Source organism: Cladophialophora yegresii (assembly GCF_000585515.1).
Source record: "Cladophialophora yegresii CBS 114405 chromosome Unknown aczIN-supercont1.1, whole genome shotgun sequence".
Classification (NCBI taxonomy): domain Eukaryota; kingdom Fungi; phylum Ascomycota; class Eurotiomycetes; order Chaetothyriales; family Herpotrichiellaceae; genus Cladophialophora; species Cladophialophora yegresii.
The window spans coordinates 2,236,851-2,256,775 of NW_006913045.1; the positions used below are offsets into that span (position 1 = coordinate 2,236,851).

Sequence of the window (19,925 nt, forward strand, 5' to 3'; positions counted from 1 at the left end):
CTCCAGCTGAGCCCCTTTCCGCCCGTTGCTGGGACCCTGAGACGCGGGCAGCCTGGCCCTCCAGGGGTATGCACGCCATGGGGCCAACATGCCTAGGAGCTCGTGTGAACATGTTGAGGTTCCTCGGACACGAGCACGATCGCCGGATGCTCAACCGACCAGATTTCAGCAGATTCAATCGAGCCCGAATAGGGCTCCTAACTTTATAAATAGCTACTGTGGCATCTCGGAGAACAACACATATTACTTCGCCGTGAATGTTACCGATCTTTCCGACCACGGGTAGTAAGTGAATAGTATTTCTAATCGATGGATGACTATCCTCCATGGCATCCCAGCCACTGCCTTCCAGTCGAGCACAATCTGTTCCAAAGGCTAGGCAGGACTCAGTCGTCCTCCTCTGACAATACTATCGTGGGTATCGTGCGATATCTCGTGTCGTCACCTGTGGCTTTTCTGTCCCCTTCAAGCTCGACTGACATCTGGTATGCTTCAGCCTTGCCTCGATCCACGTCGACCAACAACATCAGGGGTAATGGGAGGAAGATGAGCACAGCCAAAAACACAAACGCCGGTCGAATCTCCCCGTACCGGTCTGTAATAGCGCCAACAATCGCCGGACCAAATATGCTCGAGCCCTTGTCCGTAATCGCATAGAGAGCGTAGAATGCAGCTTCAAACCCAGGAGGAATGAGTTCACCAAAGAAGGCCCGGCAATAAGAAGACAATCCTCCGAGCACGAAGCCATAGATTGCACCCAGCGGGTACATCTCCCATGGCTGTTGCAGGCCAAAAACTCCATATCGCTTAATCGCAGGAATGAACCCCAGCAAGCCGTACAGAGGGATAATCTCAAACAAGCAGATGCATGCCACAATAGTCCGGGACGCGCGCAGGTTCAATATGCGGGAGATCCAGCTCCAGTAGAATGCGCCGATAACCCCTGCTATGGTTGCAATCACGTTAATTAATCCGAGGGCTTGCGTGCTCATACCGAGGCTGGTTTTGGCAAAGAGTACCGCAGTTCTTCCATGGTTAGCAAAGGACAGATAGCGAGCAAAAGACTTGCCGACTTACCCGCTGACCGTAGCTATGCTGTCACTGAGCAAGAACCATGCACACAGGAAGATCACAATATCTTTGAGCTTCCGAGCACGGCCAACGGTCTTGAACAATGCTTTCCACGCGTACGTGACGTAAGAGACCCATGCGTATCGTCCGGTAACTTCAGGCGGTAAAGGCGGACCTGGCCGCGGCCGTAACCACATGGCGGCGGGGACGCTGAACACCAACCACCACAAACCCACCAAGAGTAGCACCAGCCGTAACGAGAAGAGTGTGGATCCTGTTAGAACTACCAGGCCAACAGCCACGACCTGCACAAAGAGTCCGGCGATATATCCTACACCAATGCCAGTGGATGATATCTTCGTTGACAGCTGGAGTTCTGGCGAGATTGACTCAGGAGATTGTTGCGCCGCGACGACAAAGTCAGGAGGATCTCGTGGTATCAGGCCAGATGTCGAGCTCGCCATTGCGAGATCCTCGTGCTCAACAAAATCATTATCGTCCCCTTCTGCAACCTCCTCATGGCGGCTGCTTTCGATACTGGGGTGGTGGCGAACTAGCAATGGCAAGAAGGAATTGAGGAGGACGAAAGATGCGCCGAAGCAGGTATTCGCAATAATGGCCAGCACAGCTCCCAACAAGTAGACTTTCGGAACCACTCCGATAAACAGAGCAGTGGCTGTTGCCCCAGTGAAGGCAAAGGCCAAGAGGAACGTCTTTCGAAATCGACCGTGGTCTGCGGCGGCGGACATGGAGATAATGAGGACAGCCTGCACCAAGACGCTGATGGAGAAGGTGTACATGGCAAAGCTCGCCGTGTTGATCTCGGCACCCAGGACATATAACACGCAAGCCGGGAGTTCGTTGTGTCGGTGCTTCTGAGAGTCCAACGCTGTGACATTTGGTGTGATGCCGTCGCCGCTTTTCCACCCAGCGCTGCAGGGTGTCGTCTTATCCTTTAGCAGCACTCCTCGTTCCCTGGCCAGCTGTTCAAGTGTGATCGGGAGAAACGACCCTGCAAAGGTAGGTTAGCATAGGGGTCTAGGTCTGTCTGTTCACGGGAGCAGTAGTCACCCATGGCGCATATGGCAAAGACCTCAGCAGCCCAGCCGTAAGAGTACCACCCCCAGAGCTCTTTCTGGCTCGTCGGCCTGGTGTCTTCCTCTGCATACCTCATTTCTGCTTCGTGATCCCCGAAGTCGCCCATGTCGGAGTCTGAGTTGCCCCAGGACGATTCTCGCTCGTCATCTGCTTCGACGGAAGGTGTCGGGGAGATCAGGCTGACTTGTGACAGATGTGACGTCGTACGTGGCAGAGGTGGTCGCGGCCGGCCTGCTGCAGAGGCTGGCTCATGGCGAGGTACCTGTGACAGTAATGAGGATGCGGAACATACCTAGGTACCTGACGAATGCTGAAAACAATATGCAAAGACAGAGCATGATGCCGACGGGCGAAGAGGCTGACAGGGGCCTGCGCTCAGCTGCAGCGGGAGGCGGCTTTCGGCAGGTATCACGATTCGCGGAAGGGGAACTGACCATGTTTCGTGCCTTCCGCTCCACCTCGCAGGGCCTGGCTGCCCCTCTACCAAATCCTACTGAGGCCGTCCTCCTCCATCGTCACATGGTAGAGAAGCATGAAGGATCAGAGATGAACATGGTGGAGAGCTGTCGGTTTTTATCTGTCTTCTCACGTAAAGCTATGTCCTGCTCAACGGGTCCTTCAGGTGGGCATGCGGGTCACAAGAACGTCCACAGAGAACGACTCGCGGCTGCCAGATGTTGAAGGATGCTTAAAAGAGCTGATCCCATCGCATGTGGGATTTGCCGTGTACTTATTCCAGCAGGATCTGCCTTCTAGAGGAGCTGATATCTGACTCCGTATCTCTCGCGTCTCGAGCTAACAGCTACACTTCTCCCAAAGCATACTCAAAAGTGTCAGGCCAAGCACTTATCTCATGACCATCGACTGTCCGTCAACTACGGCGATCGGGCTAGCAGCTGTACTGGCTACGTCGGTGTCGCATTGCTGGATGAAGTTCGACCTACCAAAGCCTATCAAGAGCACACCCACCCGATTCACTTCCAGCGACCATGGAATGGCGTGCAGCTGGTCACCGATCAGATGGTCCGCAGGCCTAGTGGACGAGCCAATCATCTGCTCTACAAGGATTCTCGGTGCTACACCAACAAAGATGTGCGCAATACTCCGTAGTATCCCGGAGAACGAACGGAGAAGCCAATCAAAGGTCAATGCTCGTTACTCCGGAGGGAGCGCCCGAGGTCCGGTTCACATCTAAGCAGCGATGAGGAGAAGCATAGAAGACAACACGGGCTACAAGTTAGAATGACCAGTGTATTCTGTTCTCCGCACAAGCACGCGAAGGACTAGAAGAATGACGCAGTCTCTCCCAATTCCACCATCGAGGGCGGCACACGGATGAAGTCCGCCACGTAAATAGGGGCACTTCATCAGCTGAACCCTTGATAAAGTGAGGCTTGCGACATGGGAGGCCCAGGAAACCTTGTCTTGGTGTCTCGAGACTTACAGCAACGATGGAACCTCCATTATCGGCGGTACGTGAGCTTGTGAGGTGGCATCGTGCAATGCCGAGAGCCTTTCATAGCCGCTTTAGGCGCCTGCCCAATCAGCGCTCTGCACAGCCTTGGGGGCTTAACGAGGCTCTTTAGGCATTTGCTCAAGCCTGGAGCCTCCTCCATTCCCAGCTTTTGCCGACTTCCGCGCGTGTCATTCCTCCATCGTTCCAGATTCACTTAATCTCAAACCCTCTACAATCCGGTCACAACAAACAACATCCGCTACCGTCTCCCTCTGCGCCCTCTTCAACTCATCCCACAGACCGGTGAGACTGTGCGCTGGCCGAACTTCCACACGTATTTGCCTTGCCACCGCCAACGTAGCGTCCGGAGCCCTCAGATTCGCATTCCTCACCCTTGACTGCAACTTCTCTTGTACCGGTGCCTTCTACCGTCGCTGCGCTCATCGAATCCACACCCTAGCAGCCGTCCCAGCACCGTTCCGTGAAGCGATCACAAGTCTACCCTTCATCGCACACTCGGATATCCTCTCGCGCTTGACCGGAGAGAAGAACAAAGGGATATCACAACTTCATTGGGCTGGTCGGCCTTGCGGTCGCACTCGAACGTGTGCCGGCCATGCATTGCTTGAAGGTTGATTGGTTTTCAATATGAACGGGGAAAGGCCCACGGTTAATGGAGCGCACACCGCAAATGGCACCCATCGGAGCGTTACAGATTCCTCCTCGAGCGCAAACCCGTTGAAACCGGGACTGCTGCCTCAAAATCTGCTCCCTCCTCCCCCACCACCGTCCCTCGATCGCCAAGAAAATGGAGATGCATGGTCCAACCGGTGGGATGACGGCGGCGCTGGTCACGCTGCTGCCAGCAACCAAACCCATGCACCACCAGAGATTTTGTCGCTTATCTCTCAAGATAGCTACTTGCCAATGGCCGCGCTCATCAGCCGGGCTTCGCAAACGTGCTGGAATGGTCTATCAGATCTAGTTGAACAGTTGGCTCTACTGTCCGTGCCAGATTTACCCCCGGAACAGGCGAAGCTCATGCCAAATGGTTTCACGAACAACCAGTCGAAAGCAAACCTGGACAAGAAGGATAAAATCTTCAAATTTGCGAATGAACGAAAGGCAGACTTCATCAAACTGCTTGTGTTATTGCAATGGAGCAAAAACGTGGACGAGGTCAGCAAGACCATTTCAATCAACTACTGGCTAATGCTACGTCGGCAAGCCTACTGGGGTGCTATCGCTTCGATGGCCACCCTGAAACAGGAATCGTCAAATTTTCAGATCCCTAACCCTGATCTCAAGACAGCCGCCGAGGTACTATCGACAGGGAAGGTGGCCAACTTTCCACGGCTGGGTTACATTGCGCAACCGGACTTGTCAACAAGGCAAATCCTCCGAGTGCTCAAGACACTGAATCAGGCGCTGAGTGTCAGATTGGCCCTATGGGACAATTTACCACCTCAATTGCGGAGTTTCCGAGTCCATGATGGTCGTGCGACGTTCAGTGTTCCCTACGAGTTCGAATTGGACGTATCCACGTTGGACGAGAGTTTAGAATCGCCTCTCCGTATGGTAGATCTCCGGCTTTCCTTCCAGCCATGTCCCCACCTACCGGACGGTCTACGGTCGGAGATCGAGCTTCTTGCGAATTCCAACATCGATCAGGGTGGCCTGGCAAGATGCTACGAGTTTCTCCATGAACTCGCATTATCGTACAAATTGGCCGAGTTCCACAAGCAAGCGATCGAATTATCGCGGAATCAATGGGTGGGCAATCTGCGAGCGGAGCTTGTTCGGCGAAACCTGGTTGTGCAATACTGGCCGGAGAGACATGGCGGGAAAAGCTGGGTCGAAATCGGCATAGCGAGTGGTCGAGGCAAACAGAGGGCCGTGGACATGGAACCTCACTCGTCACTTGAGATCAAGTGCACTTTGCATGGCAAAAGAGCCGAGTCCTTGCGTTTGCATCTCAATGAATCGGTGCTGTGTTTCGAAGACATTCTCCGACAGGTGATCGCACAACATTCGACCCAGATCCTCGACACCATATATGACAAGCTAGTATCTAGGCCTCTATTTGCCGATGCCGAACTCTCCTTGGAGCAATCTCTTTCACACGATGACCCGGAAGTATGCTCGTTGGTGATGCAGCTGTCTCGCTCGTCACAACTACAGCTGAAGGTGGATCCTGTGACCGGGCTCATCATGGTGAGTCCTGTTACCGAGCGTGCGGAGCGGCTCCAGTTCGAAGTCAACCGAGTTCAGTCCGTTGCAGATGAGGTTGTCTCCAAGCTGCTCAACTTCAGGTGCAGTGTCAGGGAGAGTTCGGTACTTGCAGGCATATCGGGCGCCCGCTGGGAAGCCCTGCGGTCTTTCAAGTTCACACAGGCGGAGATCAAGTCCTTGTTTGGACGACCAGTGGTGAAGATCAATATATTCCGTCAGAGTCAGTGGGGGCTGGAGTACTCGCTGGCAGTCACGCATGGTCAGGATGGCGACCATTGGTGGCTGTTGCAACAAGTCCCCCTCGGTGCGTCCAGCTCTCAGTCACGTTACAAAGTCCTTCGCAACCAGGGGATAGGGGCCAGCGAAGAACTATCTTCGGCATACTTTGACTGTCTGGCGGATTACTCCATGGGGTTGATCTGTATCCAGCGCAACGCCGACTTCTTCACGGAGAAGAAGGAGAACTTCGGTCTACGACCATTCCCCGCGTTCGACCGTCATTACGAGCTACCAGAACTTTCTTTCGATCTCGATATGGCCAGGCCTTCGCCTTCTGGTCAGTCTTCATCAGCAGGTGCAGCTGATAGCACACCCACGACACCAAAAGCGAGCGATGTTCCCGCCGAGGATGCAAGTCTGCAAAGGAATGTTCAAGTGCGGTTTGGCGGAGTCGACCGTTCGGACCTTCGGGTCGTGACGGTCGCTCATTATCAGACTCAAGCCAGCTCAGCCGTGCTTGGGCACTTGGATAAATCTGTCCTCGATGCCGGTGTCAAACTCAACCCTGAAGACCGGACGGTTATCATTCGGGTGGAGACACCAATGGCGGAAGCAGCGATCCCTCAGATTGTTGCCAAAGTCCTAGATTTAGAAAAGGTGGTCTCGACTGTCGAGCAGATCCATTGTCTCCTAGGATTGAGGTTGAAGAGAATATCAAACTCGACGATCTCGATGGTGTATCATCAAGAGGCACTTACCGAACTTGGCCTGAACATTATTCTCACCAGCGGAAGTCCGGCACCACGACTTGAGTTTTTGCCGCCCCAGGTGAATCCACATCAGATCCTGGCGCAGGCCTACACCAAGACATTTGCCGCAAATCGGGCGCCATTTGCGACGACGATGCGCAATCTGCTAACCTCGTTAACGGCGACTCTTCCGCTATTGACCATCTTGCACACACTTCAGCAGGGGCACGAATTTGCGAGCAAGCCGGGCCAGCAACAGCCTCCGGCGGAGCCAGGAGATCACGTGCGTGTGCACCTTCTTGCCAGGACCGAGACACAGTTCGCGGTCCAGTACTTCACGCCAGCTGGACAAGCACCCAATGATGTCAAAAATGATTCAGCCCCACAGCTGTTGGCGCGTTTTGAGATCTTGTCAGAAGCCAACCACTCCGGAAAAGCGGGCTGGCTTGTACGCCCTGCGCTTGAAGAGTTTCAGTCATATTCTAGACCATCTTACTCGTCGCCTGATCTCGCGGCGAAGGTGAAACAGGAGATCTTCTCTCAGCGCCCCGCAGGGCAGTCCACTTGGTTTCTGCTGGATAGAGGGGCCTGGTGCACAGTGGATCACCCGGAGCCATTACTGAAGGCGCTGCATGACGTCGTCTGGAACTGGGCCAAACAGGCCAAGATGTCCGCGGGCAACGCTGGCAGCAAAGAGGACTCGAACAAGGGCAAAGGAGCTCAGGGGGGTTCGAATGCGAACAACCCCAGCGTGACCAATGGGGCTAATAATAGAGGCCCCGGGCCAGCGAAAGGGGCGCCAGGCAGGCAGCAGGCTGCGAACAACGCCATGCCCAACGGTGCTAACATGAAGGTACAACGACCTCCGGTGAATGGGCCAGGTGGCAAGCCGGCGCCCAATAATGCGAAAACGAACGCCAGAAACCCACAGGGCAGAGACGTCATCACATTGGACTGAGCAGATGCTTGCTGATGATTCATGTATCATTTTGAACCAAAATCACATTTTCTATTGTTCGCCTATGGGCATGGGAAGGCTTCGATGATGGGGGAATCACGATATACCTGACCGGGACGGACAACTGATTAATACGAGAGGCCCATGGGTAGCCGGGTGCTTCAATGAATGAGGATTGCTGTTTAGCACGAGTGCAGACATAACGAATTCCTGCCCGACGCTTGTAACGTCCATTGCGATTAGACTATCTTGCACCAACACACCCCAGTTAGAATGACAGCAGTCAAACCCGACAACAAAAGGTGCGTTTGATGCATGGTCAATTCCCTATAACTGTGAAACGTCAAGTTTCCTCATAGCGGCTGCCCTCAACGAGACCCCGTAGAAATTGCCATCCATCCGGCGTATTCTATCCGATTGACTCGAGGCTGAAGCCGAAGATGCCTCGCGAGGCTGGCGAGGGTGGCGAGGCTGCTTAACACAACGCGCTTCCCAAACGCGATATGACGTAAGTCTGATACCGAGCGCGTCTTCCCCCAAATTTGTGCATATCGCAGAACTGCGCACTCAGTACTTACTGTACGAGTGACACGGTCAGTCATAGCCGGTCTCTCCGTGTATGCTGTGTCCCCGACTGCCCTGTCGTCTTGCCGCGTCTGTTCTGGCCTCGAAGCCTTGTCTCTTGTTACACCTGTACCACGCATCATCTGTCATGTCTCTCAAACGCAAGAATCCACCCGCCACGTCACTCAACGACCCCAAGAAACCCAAGAAGAATGCCGACTTGACTTCCTTCTTCGGGCCCCCGAAAGTCACAGCAGCAAGCGACGGCAAAACCGCGACGCTGGGCAATGGAGCAGGCGCGGCGGTGGCGGAATCGCAGCCCGTGAAATTCGACAAGGACAAATGGGTAGCTGGGTTGAGTGACGAGCAAAGGAAGCTTCTCAAGTTGGAGATCGATACCCTCGACCCCAGCTGGCTGGCCGTGCTGAAGGACGAGGTCGTCACGCCGGGGTTCTTGGAATTGAAGCGTTTCCTGCAGAAAGAGATTGATTCAAAGCAGAAGATCTACCCGCCGTTGGATGACGTCTACAGCTGGTATGTGCTTCACTGCGCCAGACATGGACATAGTCTTCGTCATGGACAATTCCAGCCCGATCTACACAAATACTGACAAGCTCTGTCGCAGGTCCCGTCACTGTCCGTTGCACAAGGTGCGCGTCGTCATCCTCGGCCAGGACCCCTACCACGGCCACAACCAAGCCCACGGCCTGTGTTTCTCCGTCCGGCCGCCGACCCCGGCACCACCGTCGCTGAAGAACATCTACCAGGCCATCAAGAAGGAGTACCCGTCATTCAGCCCGCCGCCCAAGAACGGCGGCCTGCTCACCCCGTGGGCGGACCAAGGCGTCCTACTCCTAAACACGTGCTTGACAGTGCGGGCAGGGCTAGCCAACTCGCATGCCGGCCACGGCTGGGAGAAATTCACGCAGAAGGTCATCGACACGGTGGTCAAGCTGCGCACACGCGGTGTTGTCTTCCTGGCATGGGGATCTCCCGCCCAGAAACGGTGCGAAAAGATCACCGGAGCGCGCCATCTAGTGTTGAAGAGCGTGCACCCCTCGCCGTTGAGTGCGCACAAGGGCTTCTTCGACTGCGGGCACTTCAGGAAGACGAATGAGTGGCTGGAGTCGCGCTACGGAGCCGAGGGCGTGATTAACTGGGACTTGAACGTCCAGCATCCGATCAAAGGGCCGGAAACAAGCGAGCCAGTCAAGGTGACGGAGACGCAGAAGAAAAAGCCACAAGAAGCCGGGCCGGTCACTGAGCTTGCCAAGAAGGAGGATGCGGAGAAGAAGAAGGACCGTGCGCTTGGGGAAGACGATGATGAGTTCGGCGCCGCAGATGACGAAGACGCTATCGCTGCGATGGAAGAGATTGCTCAGGCGGAAGCAGAGGCAGAGGCAGAGGCAGAGTCAGAGACAGAGCCGCAGGAGAAGCAAGTCTGAACCGTCCTCTACGGTGTCGAATGCGTAAGTTCAAAGAAAGACCGACAAAAGCACGACAGTGGCGACTCTAGCAGGAGCTAGCCCAAGAAGGAAGCGAAACAAACCCTGAGCGAATGAAGTGTAACTAAGCGAAGGAAATGTTCCCAGGGTGAATGATGTTGGCTTCGGCTGGAGCAGACTGTCTCAATACGTGCATCTTGAGCATGGTGTCTGGAGTTTTGTGGCGAAGGTGGACCACGGGGATCCGCCTTGTTTGGCAGATTGTACAATACAAAAATGTGAAGAAGAGATAGAGAAGCTTGGGTTACTATAGCGTCGTGGCTTATGACACCGCCATCTCCTTGCATTCTATCCCGCCTTTAAGCGCCGTGGCACCATCGCGAGCATACGACACAGGAGGCTCCATACGTGCCTGACTGGAGGTACGTACTATATATGGGTGGTGAGTGGCCAATGAGAAGGACCGTAGTGAGAGGGTGATCGAGCATATACGGAGTACCTCCCCTGACATGCCGTGCCGTGCCATGAGATGCTATTCCATCCCCGCCGTGCTCCATACCACTTACCTAGGTACCGTACGCTATCTCGTTATAGCGAACACACACGCCGACCCACGTACACTCATACAGTAATTCCTACCTCCGACGGTCCGGACACGATCCAGCAGCCTACGATTGACATCAACACAACATCCCCAAAATATCCACGACAGTATACCGCTCCAACTCATCCACAGCCTTGACCATCGCACTGGCCCTCTCCGCGCCAACCACGGGCTCCACCAGCCCCCGAAACTTCCGCTCGACCAGCTCCCGCCCGAACGGCCGCCCAACCTCCCCAAGCGGCGTGGGGATATCGACCTCCCTGACCTGTCCGTCGACGTACTCGACCCTGATGCGCGACCCGAACTGCGTGATGCCCTCGTCGCCGACGCAGACGATCTTCTCGCTGAGATCCCAGATCTCGCGATCATTCAACCGGTCGGGACGATAACACTGCACGCCGCCCGCGTCCTCGGCGCCGTACAGGAACGAGTTCGCCGTCGTAAAGTACGCGCTGAACTGCGCGTCCACCATATTTCCCGGATGTAACTTGTTGGGCGACCGGACCCCCACGACGAGCACGTTCGAGGGACTCAGACTCAGTGTGATGCTCTTCACGTCCGCGGCCGAAGACGCATACCCTGCGCCAACGCCCAATGTGGCCGCGTACTCAATAAACCCGTGCGTCATCCGACACGCGGGGAACGGCTTGAGGCTCGTTTCGAGGAATTCCCACCTCTGGCCCAGCTGGCCCACCAACCACGCCACGTCAGCCGCGGGGATCGTGGGTTTGGACGTATACGCGTGCAGAAAGCCCATTTCCCCTTCAATGATATGGGCCGCGCCCAGCACCCCGGCCTCGGCCAGCGCGACGCACATGAACGCATCATGCACCGCGAACCCGGGGTGCAGGCGCTTGTTCCAGCTCCCGTTGGCCAGGTACTGCATGCTCCCGGCGGCCTTGCTGCCCGCGAGGCCGAACGCGTTGGCCACCACGTGCCCCTCAAGCCGCTTGAGCACACTGAGCGTGGCCACGGCGCCGAAGATGCCCGCCGTGGACGTGTTGTGGAAGCCGCGCGCGTAGGCTTCGGGCCCCAGCACCGCGCCGAGGCGGCATGTGATTTCGTAGCCTGTCGCGATCGCCACCAAGAAGAGGTCCATGGACGTGGACATGGACGTGGACGGCGACTGCGACGAAGAGTCTGGCTCCGGCTTCGCCTCCGCGTCCGCGTCCGCGTACGCCTGCTCCGCCTGCGCAAACGCCGCCGCAATGGCCGTCACCCCCGCGTGCAGCGTCCCCCTCGCGTACGTGTCGTCAAAGTCGAGCGAGTGGCCGAGCGCGGCGTTCAACAGGCCCGCGTACTGCGGCGCATAACGCTTGCCCACGCCCAGGACCGTGCATGCGGTCGAGCCACTGCTGTGTCCGCCGAGGGCCTCGACCGCGGCGAGGAACGCGGGTGTCGACTCGCATGTCTGCGTCGCTGCGAGGGTCACGCCGATGTAGTCGAGGATGTATTCCTTGAGGCGCGAGCGGACCTGGGGCGTCAAGTATTCTGATATATGTGACGGGGCGTCGGCGACAAAGGAGGCCAGGATCTCTGTTACGGGTGGAGTTGGGATTGGAGCATCTGCCTTGGAGGTGCCGTTAAGGCTGGCATTCAGAATGGAAGAAGGGTCGGCGGCGGTGGTGTTTTCGATTGAGCCCATTTTGGGATTGTTTCCTCCGCGAGCGAGTAATCACTCCGTGCTTGTCTGGCAGGTTGTATCTCTATGTGACCGGGACTTGTCTGTCGACGATCGGATATAATCAATCGTTTCAGGTTCAACAACCAACACACGTCTCAGTACGAAGAACACGCTTGGGATGTAATCATACTAAGTACAATTAATCAATCGCTCTGTGGATGGGCATGGACATATCCTGGGGCAGTACCCCTCATGGACGGCCGTCTCGATCGCCTCACCTCGGAGTAGAGCAAAAGTTGGGGAAGCGGCACGCATGTCGTGCGTCTCGAAATCTCGCCGAGCCGATCTCGGAGAATGGACATCACATTGGGTGCGGGCTTATTTGGAAGACAAGGCTGACATTTACTGAACGCTCGCTCTTCATTGATTCATGGTTGCCGAAGCGACTCCCGAAACAATATCATGTTACTGCGTTTGCATTACACATGCCGTAATTCCGTGCTCCGGCATATGGTGGCCCAGACGAACACATCGCTTGTCGGCCGCCGGCAGCTGCAAATGCATGTTGAGCGGCGTTCTTATCCTGGCCACTCGCACGAACAGGCACAGCTGTGGCAGCCTGCAGTCATTGCGTCGTCGCGTACTCGGCCAGCGCCGTCTGATTCGCATACAAGTCACAAGCATGCGGATGCTGCAGACAGTACTTCGGCACCAACGGCGCCGCCTGCACTCCGTTCGCCACGAGATATTCTCGGAAATTCAGGATCCGCTGCGTCATCTGCGTCGTCCTCTTACTCCCCGTGCTTGGATCCGTGTTGCCCGACCAGGTGAGTTCTGCCAGGGCTGCGGCGCGGGGCCACATCTTGGAGGAAATCACCGTGTCGTCGACTTGTTCGGACCAGAGCGGGACCTCAGCTCCGAGGACATGGCTCTTCTGCGCGTCCGTCAGGTTCAAGGTGAAGTCGTAGTCGTAGATCCGTTGCCAGGTCTTGTACGGTGCGCACCACGAGCCGCCGGTACCTAGATAGTTGAAGTTCGGGACCGAGACATTCGGGTTGACCATTTCGTTATACCGTGGGTCGTTGGTCACCCAGCCACCGAAGCCGCAGTCTAGGTACAGGAAATCCGAGGACGAGACGACCACGTCGTAGCCTAGCTTGGTCGCATTGTCAATGTCTTGCAGACCGTTGTTCCATGCTTGGATGATGACATTCTTGGGTAGATTGTTGGCGTGCGGTGTATTGAGCAACACGTCGCCCCACATCATCAATCGCTTGTTGGAGACCGACTTGAAAATTGGGATGGCATTGTCGACCCAGACCTGCAGTAGATCGTCGTATGTCCGGGACGAGTTTTGCGCGAAATACTCTTGCACCAGAGTGCTGAAGTTGTAGCAGCCCACCTGAATCTCATCGCCACCGACGTGGAAGATATCGTCGGCGAAGAGGGCAGACAGCTCGGTATACACATTCTTGACGACTTCATACGTTTTGTTGTTGAGGATCTCGAGTTGACCCGGATTGGGTTCCACGGCCGTGTGGTACGCCCAGACATCGTTTGACCACCAGGAATTGGCACACGCGACGATACTGGGATCGACTGCTGTCCATCCCTGGGATGCATGGCCCGGCATATCGACCTCAGGAATGATTCTCACACCGCGAGCTCGAGCATAAGCGATGATGGCCTTGATGTCGTCCTGCGAGTAGATCTGTTTGGCAGAGTAAGCGCCTTGAGTCATCTGTGGGTAAGTGTTGATCTGGATCGGCCAGGATTGGGCGTCCACAATATGCCAGTGAAGAACGTTCAGCTTCGACAGCGCCATCCCGTCGATCTGTTCGTAGATTTTTGCCACGCTGATGAAGTTCCGTCCCGAGTCGATCATGATTCCTCGGTAGGGGTAGAGTGGAGCATCCGTGATCGATACCGGTTGCTCGATTATGAGGCCTCCCTGTCCATCAGAGATGATTAGCTGCTGCAAGGTCGTAAATGCATGCAGAGCGCCCCAGACGGTTTGCGCGGTGATGCTGATGGCCGAGGAACTTGACGTGATGTCGATGGTGTAAGACTCATCCACGCCATGTTGAAGGTCAGCTGAGGTATCCGCGATGGTGAGGTCGATTTGGCTCAAATATGAGCCCGACCGCTTGATCCTGGACGACGGCGTGGCTGTTGGGTAAGGCGGATATGAGGCGATGGGAGATTCAACTGCAGCGGGAACCCATTGTAATGTGTTGATGGTATTCCATGCACGAGACCAAGCATCATTGACGACCTGATCGGCTGCTGAGTTCAAGATCAAGTACCCAGCTATAGACAGCGGTCCTGATGTACCCCAAGTGATGTTTTGCGGGGCTGGCAGAGGGTTGACGGCAACAGCGCCAACGAGGCTACCGAAGAAGCCGGCAGCCACAGCAACTCGCGGTATAGATTGTTGGAGATGCATCTTGTCCGGTAACGGGCGTGAGGGAGCAACGAATGTCTAAAGATGTGCTCTGCTCAGAGGAAGGAAGGTCTGAGGATATTATGGCGACGTGAAGCCCGTCGCATAGTTGTGGTCACTCCATGTGCAGGTTACACAACATCTGCGGCGTACCGGTTGCTCGTGATAGTGAGGTGACCTTGGGGAGGTGGCCGTCCTGAGGCTTGGGTCGGGATAGACGAGATGCATTCTGATGCAACTCCACGCGTTTATCTCCTTTCGTCAACTGGTGTTGTGACGGTGACATTGACAGCTAGTGGCTGTGAGGCTGGTGAAGGTGGATGTGGCTGATATCGCCCCTCAGTGTATGGCATGTGGCAGTGGAGGCTCAGGGAGACCGTCACGTGATATGTCGGTGCCGGTTCTGTGCCTTGCCCCACGTAGAATGCGGGGAAAGCTTGACCTTGAGCTTCCTCTTTCTCACATGGATCTCAATACCACCTTGCCATTGATACGTTACGACCACCTTCCTTTATTAGCGGCCACGAGCTGCACCGGAGATACGAGGATGGTGCGAGATACGGAGCACGTGGAATTGAGAAACTCCGTCAAGGTCATCGGCATATCATCTCATTGATGCTGATGTCCGATCATATGACGGTCGGGTTGCTTGTCCATCGGCCACGCGCTCATCGCTCATGATCTACTTTGCCGTCACGGTGAGCACGGCGTCCGTCGATGTTCTGAACATCTGCACAAATGACGTCGCGGGCGGCCTTTCCACTACTCGGAGGAAGTGAAGTTCGAGCTGCAATATCCATAGACGTTACTTCTCTGCGCCAGTCCCAGTAGAAGTGAAGTCTGTCCCAGATTGCAGGCCGAGCGTCGAAGGCCAGGGTTTCACAGCACGATTCCTAGCTACGTATGTCGACTTGATTTCGCTTCGCTCTTATCACCGCAGGTGATCGCTGCGCAGCTCTAGCACTCTTCATACGGTAGTATTCTCTCCCCCTCCCGTTCCAGCCCACGTCAACTAATACTGAGCAATCCCCTCCTCGAGAGCCTTGATTTGCAGTGCCAGCAATTTGGAATAGTACCGACACAGCGCCAGGTTGCCTCCATGGAACCAGAACCCCGGATGGCCCGTCTTGCGCCAGATCGTCCGCATCTCCCCCTCCGAGTCATATCCCCAGATATCACCGACGCGATCGGCCACTTCGTCGCCAAAGATATCCCGTGCCGTCGTCCTCATGTTTTGGTACCCTGTCGCAAAGATGATCTCGTCGGCGTCGAGCTCGCTACCATCTGCAAAACGCAGACCATGCGGGAGAATTTCCTCGATCTCTTGCCCCTGTTTGATCTTGACCTTGCCGTCAATGATGAGCTGCGAGCCGCCAACGTCGATGTAGTACCCGCCCCCTCGCTGGAAGTACTTGATGAACAGCCCGGCGTTTGCGGGCCCCTTGTCGAGCCCGAACCCGACCTTCTCCAGCCCCTCCAGAATCTTGGCATCATGCTGGTTTTGCTGGGCCGTGACTTTGACCTGGAACGCCTTCAGGACCTCGCTGGGGAACGAGTGCAGCCACAGGTCCGCATCGTCAACAGGGGGACCCATCTCGTCGTACACCCCCTTCAGCCCGATCTCGGTGATGGACTCGCTGGAGATGACGCACGTGGTGGATCTCTGCACCATCGTGACGTCGTAGCCCTTTTCGTAGAAATCCTGCGTGATGTCGTGGCCGGAGTTGCACGACCCGACGACCACGGCCTTTCTCCCCTTGCCGTTCGGCTGTGCGCCCTTGAAGTCGGACGAGTGGCAGAGGACATCGCCCTGGAAGTTCTCCATGCCTTTGATCGTGGGGTAGTTCTTCTTGCCACTGTGTCCGGTACATTGGACGATGTGCCTGGGATGGAACGTTTGAGTTTCGGGGCTGCCGTCGTCGGCCTTTGTGCGCTTGACCGTGACGGTCCATTGCTTCTTGCTCTCGTCCCAGGAGGTCGATTCTATGGTTGTCTTGACCCAGACGTTCAGCTCCAACAGCTTGGCGTACGACTCGAACCACTCCCCCAACTTATCCTTCGGGGTGAAGATCGGCCAGTGCGGGGGGAATCGGAGGTAGGGCATGTGGTCGTACCATACCGGGTCGTGGAGGACCAGCTGGTGGTACCGTCTCCGCCAGTTGTCGCCTATGGTGTTTTCAGAGTCGATGACCAAGGTGTCGACGCCGAGCATTTTGAGGCGGGCTGCTGCTGTTAATCCGGCCTGCCCAGCACCTAAGCCAAAGATCAGTCAGTATGAACTTATTAGCGGTACTCGCAGGGCTGGGCTCGCTTACCGACGACCAAAACGACAGGATCGCGATCTTTGAATTCCAATTCGTCTTGTCTCCTCTCTGCCCAATTCTTGCGATTGACCTGGCCGCCGTGGACCACACCTTGAGGTCTATTGGGGCCCGTAGTCTCTTCATGGCCCAAGAGGTCTTTCAGTGTGGTGAAGAAAGTGAAGAGCTTCCATTGCCCGTCTTTCTCGGCTAATCGGCCCACGCCCTGGCCTTTTCCGACTTTGGTCGTGAAATTGAAAAAGAACTGGATGCCTTTCACCTCTCCTACACCATCATATACGCCAAATTGGGGTGAGCGGTAAGCTGAGCTTTTGTCGATCTCGATGTTTGTCAACGGAAATCCGTTCTGCGCGAGAAAGTCGGCAATTTTGTCCTTTCCTTTGACGGTGTGGAACTCCCACGACAGCGCCAGGTGATCTCTAAGATAGCCATCATCGAGAAAGAGCTCGGCGATGGCCTTGGTATCGTCATTGTTTAGAGCTGTCTTGATCGCGTCCACGACTTTGCTGGCGGTGGCGTCAGGGTCGGCGGAGGTTGACTCGGCTGTCTTTGGAAAGTTACAGAGAGGAATATTGACCGATCCTGGCTCACAACGGTCTTTTGATATTGTGAGGCTCGGGTCGGTCGGTGCTCGGACTTGGACACTCATGGTTCGAACGTTGACGTGAACCAGGCTGAACTAGTAATGTTGCGCTCCAGTTGTGAATCTTGTTCTTCTGGTCAACAGTTCGTCGGTGTCTCTCGCATGGTCATCCAAGATCGACGGCAGCTTCGACCCCGGGAGGTTGAGATTTTGTACGCCGCCACATGACGCGGGGCTGTGGTAAGTGCTGTGGACTGACGCGTAAAGCGCACCAGCACGTTGAAAGTCGGATACCTGCGCGATGGCCCATGATTGGACCATGTTATCAACCCCGCACATTGTTGGAAATTTTGACGGCAGCATTTGGACAAGACAAAACAAAGGGCGGGCTGTCGGCCATGGGCGAGGAGCGAGATGACATCAAGTCCTTGCCTCATCTTCGCTTGGCTCGTGGCACCGATTCGAAACGGGCTAATTGGGCTTAGCCGAGACAACCACTTATGGCCCTCTGTCGTCGCAGGACGATACTGTCATCTTAGCTTTCTGCAACATGATATAAGGTTGAAAGTAACTCAAAATCTTTGGCGATGGTCGGGCTAGACTCGGGGTCAGCAAAGTCCCAGATGAATCTTAACATCTTGGTACACCAGTTTTCGTAACCAGCAGGCAGTGAATCTCTCAACCGTCGTTCCGATGAGGTTTTGAATGCGTAGAAAATAAGCAGCTGCCCAAAGAACTGACCACAACAAAAGTACTTGAGTGGGGCGAAATTCTTCATACTCGAGCACACTGGCAGCGTCATGTGCCAGTCCATAGCATATTCCAGGGCCTCTGCACATAGTTTCAGCTCGGCATCAGAAACCCCAGCGGGATTGTGGATAGCCTTGTACAGGAACGGTCGACCTAGATGGAAGATCGATACCCGGTACCGCATCTGCAGCAGGGCTACAACCACAGCATCAGCTGGACAAGGAAAGTCCTGCTCTCCAGCGTACCGAAGGGCTTCGGGTAAATTGGCACGCCATTGTTCAAGCTGATGGCGTAGTTCTTCGGCCAACTTTGTCGACGGGTTGCTGAAGAATAACTCATCTCGAATGCGATTCAAGATGATACGTTGGGCGATCTGCGCCAGGAAGTGATAATGGTAGATCGAGTCGTCAGACTGATGACCACGGGAACTGCCGATATAGGGGTAGGTGGTGAATTTCGGAAGCGGAACCTCGTCTTCAAATGATTTCAGGCTAGAGGGTGGCAGCTCCAATTCTTGAACGACAAGACTTTCCAGCATCAACGAGCACCAGAATAATCTTGCTTGCATGTCCGTCGCCCACTCGTCGTGAGGTTCTAATGGACATTTCCAGAAAGCGGTGCAGATGACTGCTGCCCGATTGGTCATCATCCACTTGTCGACAGGGCGCATGAGCTGTGCGAAGTACAAGGCTGATGTTAGGTAGTACTGGCACGCCTCGATTGTTCTCTCACAGAGGCAGAGACCTACGCGCCTCCGGGCTTCGTTGAAGAAGCTCAAGCCGGACATCTCTTCATCCATGATATGACGGATGAGGGGTGTGATGGCAGTACGGTGCGCCGCGAACCCGCCCTCTTCGAACGATTTCAACCCCATGCAGCCAAGGGCCATAATATTGAGCACCAAGCAGGATTCCATATCATATCCAAACCCTTCTCTGACCACTACAGAGAGAGTGCTGGAAAAGTAGTGATTACGGTCAATGAATGGGTATACCCGGTTGAAGGTGTCGAAACAAGCGTTCGACAAATCCTTCACGCAGGCGAGGCTGAGAGAGGCAAGCCAGTCTCCTGTAAGAGCCACGGCTTGGGCCGAGACGGTTGAAGTCAGCGAAAGCCTTCCTGATTCCAGCTGAGTCGGGTAACTCTTCTCGAGACTGTGCGCCCTTGAAGCTAGGTTCTGAGGTAGTAAAGCTTGCACCCCGGGCCAGTGGATTGTCTGGTGGGCACTGAACGAAAGGACAAGTTGGCCGTATGAGTGTCGGTGCATCTGTCTGGTACTTGGAAGTGGTGACGAAAACGAGTGATGTGAGGCGACGGAATCCAAATGGTAAGGAGACTCTTGCAAGCTCGACTCCCGCCTGGTGATTTCAGGCTCCGGGCCGGACTTCGCAGATACTGTATTGGACAGGCCATCGAGTTTTGACTCCATTCGTCTCAGGGCACTGAATACCATGCTCATCGAAACTTCGTTCCTGAGGTTGCTCGTCAGTCTCTACGGCGAATACCTAGCCGTCTTCACGTACTTGGTTGGCTTGCGCTCCGCATAGGTGCATTCAATCCCCAAGCTTCGACAGAGACTACAAGGCATATCTTCATCGCAGCGCGTTTTCTTCAGTCGGCATGCTTCGCATGCTTGCCGTGCGATGAAGTTGCGTTGCCGTTTGTGAGGTCTTCCTTCCTCGTTGGCTTCGGTGCTCCCACCACGGGAGTCGCGTTTCTCGTCACCCATTTGACTGGTGGCTTCTGCCTCTTCCGCGTCTGCGATTCCGGTATGCTGCAAATGTCATCATCAAACAGCCAAGGGGATG

The 19,925-nt window shown here is 55.3% G+C and overlaps 7 protein-coding genes across 7 annotated transcripts; 2 read left to right on the forward strand and 5 right to left on the reverse strand.

Moving 5' to 3' along the window:
- Positions 1 to 386: 386 nt before the first annotated feature.
- On the reverse strand, positions 387 to 2,275 carry A1O7_00791 (UMF1 family MFS transporter; the record flags this gene model as incomplete). The annotated part of the gene is made up of 3 exons (XM_007754832.1): positions 387 to 1,026; positions 1,078 to 2,083; positions 2,143 to 2,275. 3 exons carry the CDS (start codon positions 2,273 to 2,275, stop codon positions 387 to 389), a joined length of 1,779 nt encoding a protein of 592 aa, XP_007753022.1.
- A 1,998-nt stretch (positions 2,276 to 4,273) lies between these two features.
- A1O7_00792 (uncharacterized protein) lies at positions 4,274 to 7,783 on the forward strand (the record flags this gene model as incomplete). Its single annotated transcript, XM_007754833.1, has 1 exon — positions 4,274 to 7,783. One exon carries the CDS (start codon positions 4,274 to 4,276, stop codon positions 7,781 to 7,783), a length of 3,510 nt encoding a protein of 1,169 aa, XP_007753023.1.
- Positions 7,784 to 8,495: 712 nt separating this feature from the next.
- A1O7_00793 (uracil-DNA glycosylase) lies at positions 8,496 to 9,792 on the forward strand (the record flags this gene model as incomplete). The annotated part of the gene is made up of 2 exons (XM_007754834.1): positions 8,496 to 8,881; positions 8,973 to 9,792. 2 exons carry the CDS (start codon positions 8,496 to 8,498, stop codon positions 9,790 to 9,792), a joined length of 1,206 nt encoding a protein of 401 aa, XP_007753024.1.
- Positions 9,793 to 10,472: 680 nt separating this feature from the next.
- A1O7_00794 (uncharacterized protein) lies at positions 10,473 to 12,041 on the reverse strand (the record flags this gene model as incomplete). The annotated part of the gene is made up of 1 exon (XM_007754835.1): positions 10,473 to 12,041. One exon carries the CDS (start codon positions 12,039 to 12,041, stop codon positions 10,473 to 10,475), a length of 1,569 nt encoding a protein of 522 aa, XP_007753025.1.
- A 604-nt stretch (positions 12,042 to 12,645) lies between these two features.
- Positions 12,646 to 14,466, reverse strand: A1O7_00795 (beta-N-acetylhexosaminidase; the record flags this gene model as incomplete). Its single annotated transcript, XM_007754836.1, has 1 exon — positions 12,646 to 14,466. One exon carries the CDS (start codon positions 14,464 to 14,466, stop codon positions 12,646 to 12,648), a length of 1,821 nt encoding a protein of 606 aa, XP_007753026.1.
- A 1,009-nt stretch (positions 14,467 to 15,475) lies between these two features.
- Positions 15,476 to 17,433, reverse strand: A1O7_00796 (uncharacterized protein; the record flags this gene model as incomplete). Its single annotated transcript, XM_007754837.1, has 2 exons — positions 15,476 to 16,716; positions 16,779 to 17,433. The coding sequence occupies 2 exons, from the start codon at positions 17,431 to 17,433 to the stop codon at positions 15,476 to 15,478; spliced, it is 1,896 nt and encodes a 631-aa protein (XP_007753027.1).
- Positions 17,434 to 17,902: 469 nt separating this feature from the next.
- On the reverse strand, positions 17,903 to 19,846 carry A1O7_00797 (uncharacterized protein; the record flags this gene model as incomplete). The annotated part of the gene is made up of 2 exons (XM_007754838.1): positions 17,903 to 19,589; positions 19,641 to 19,846. The coding sequence occupies 2 exons, from the start codon at positions 19,844 to 19,846 to the stop codon at positions 17,903 to 17,905; spliced, it is 1,893 nt and encodes a 630-aa protein (XP_007753028.1).
- Between the last annotated feature and the right edge of the window lie 79 nt (positions 19,847 to 19,925).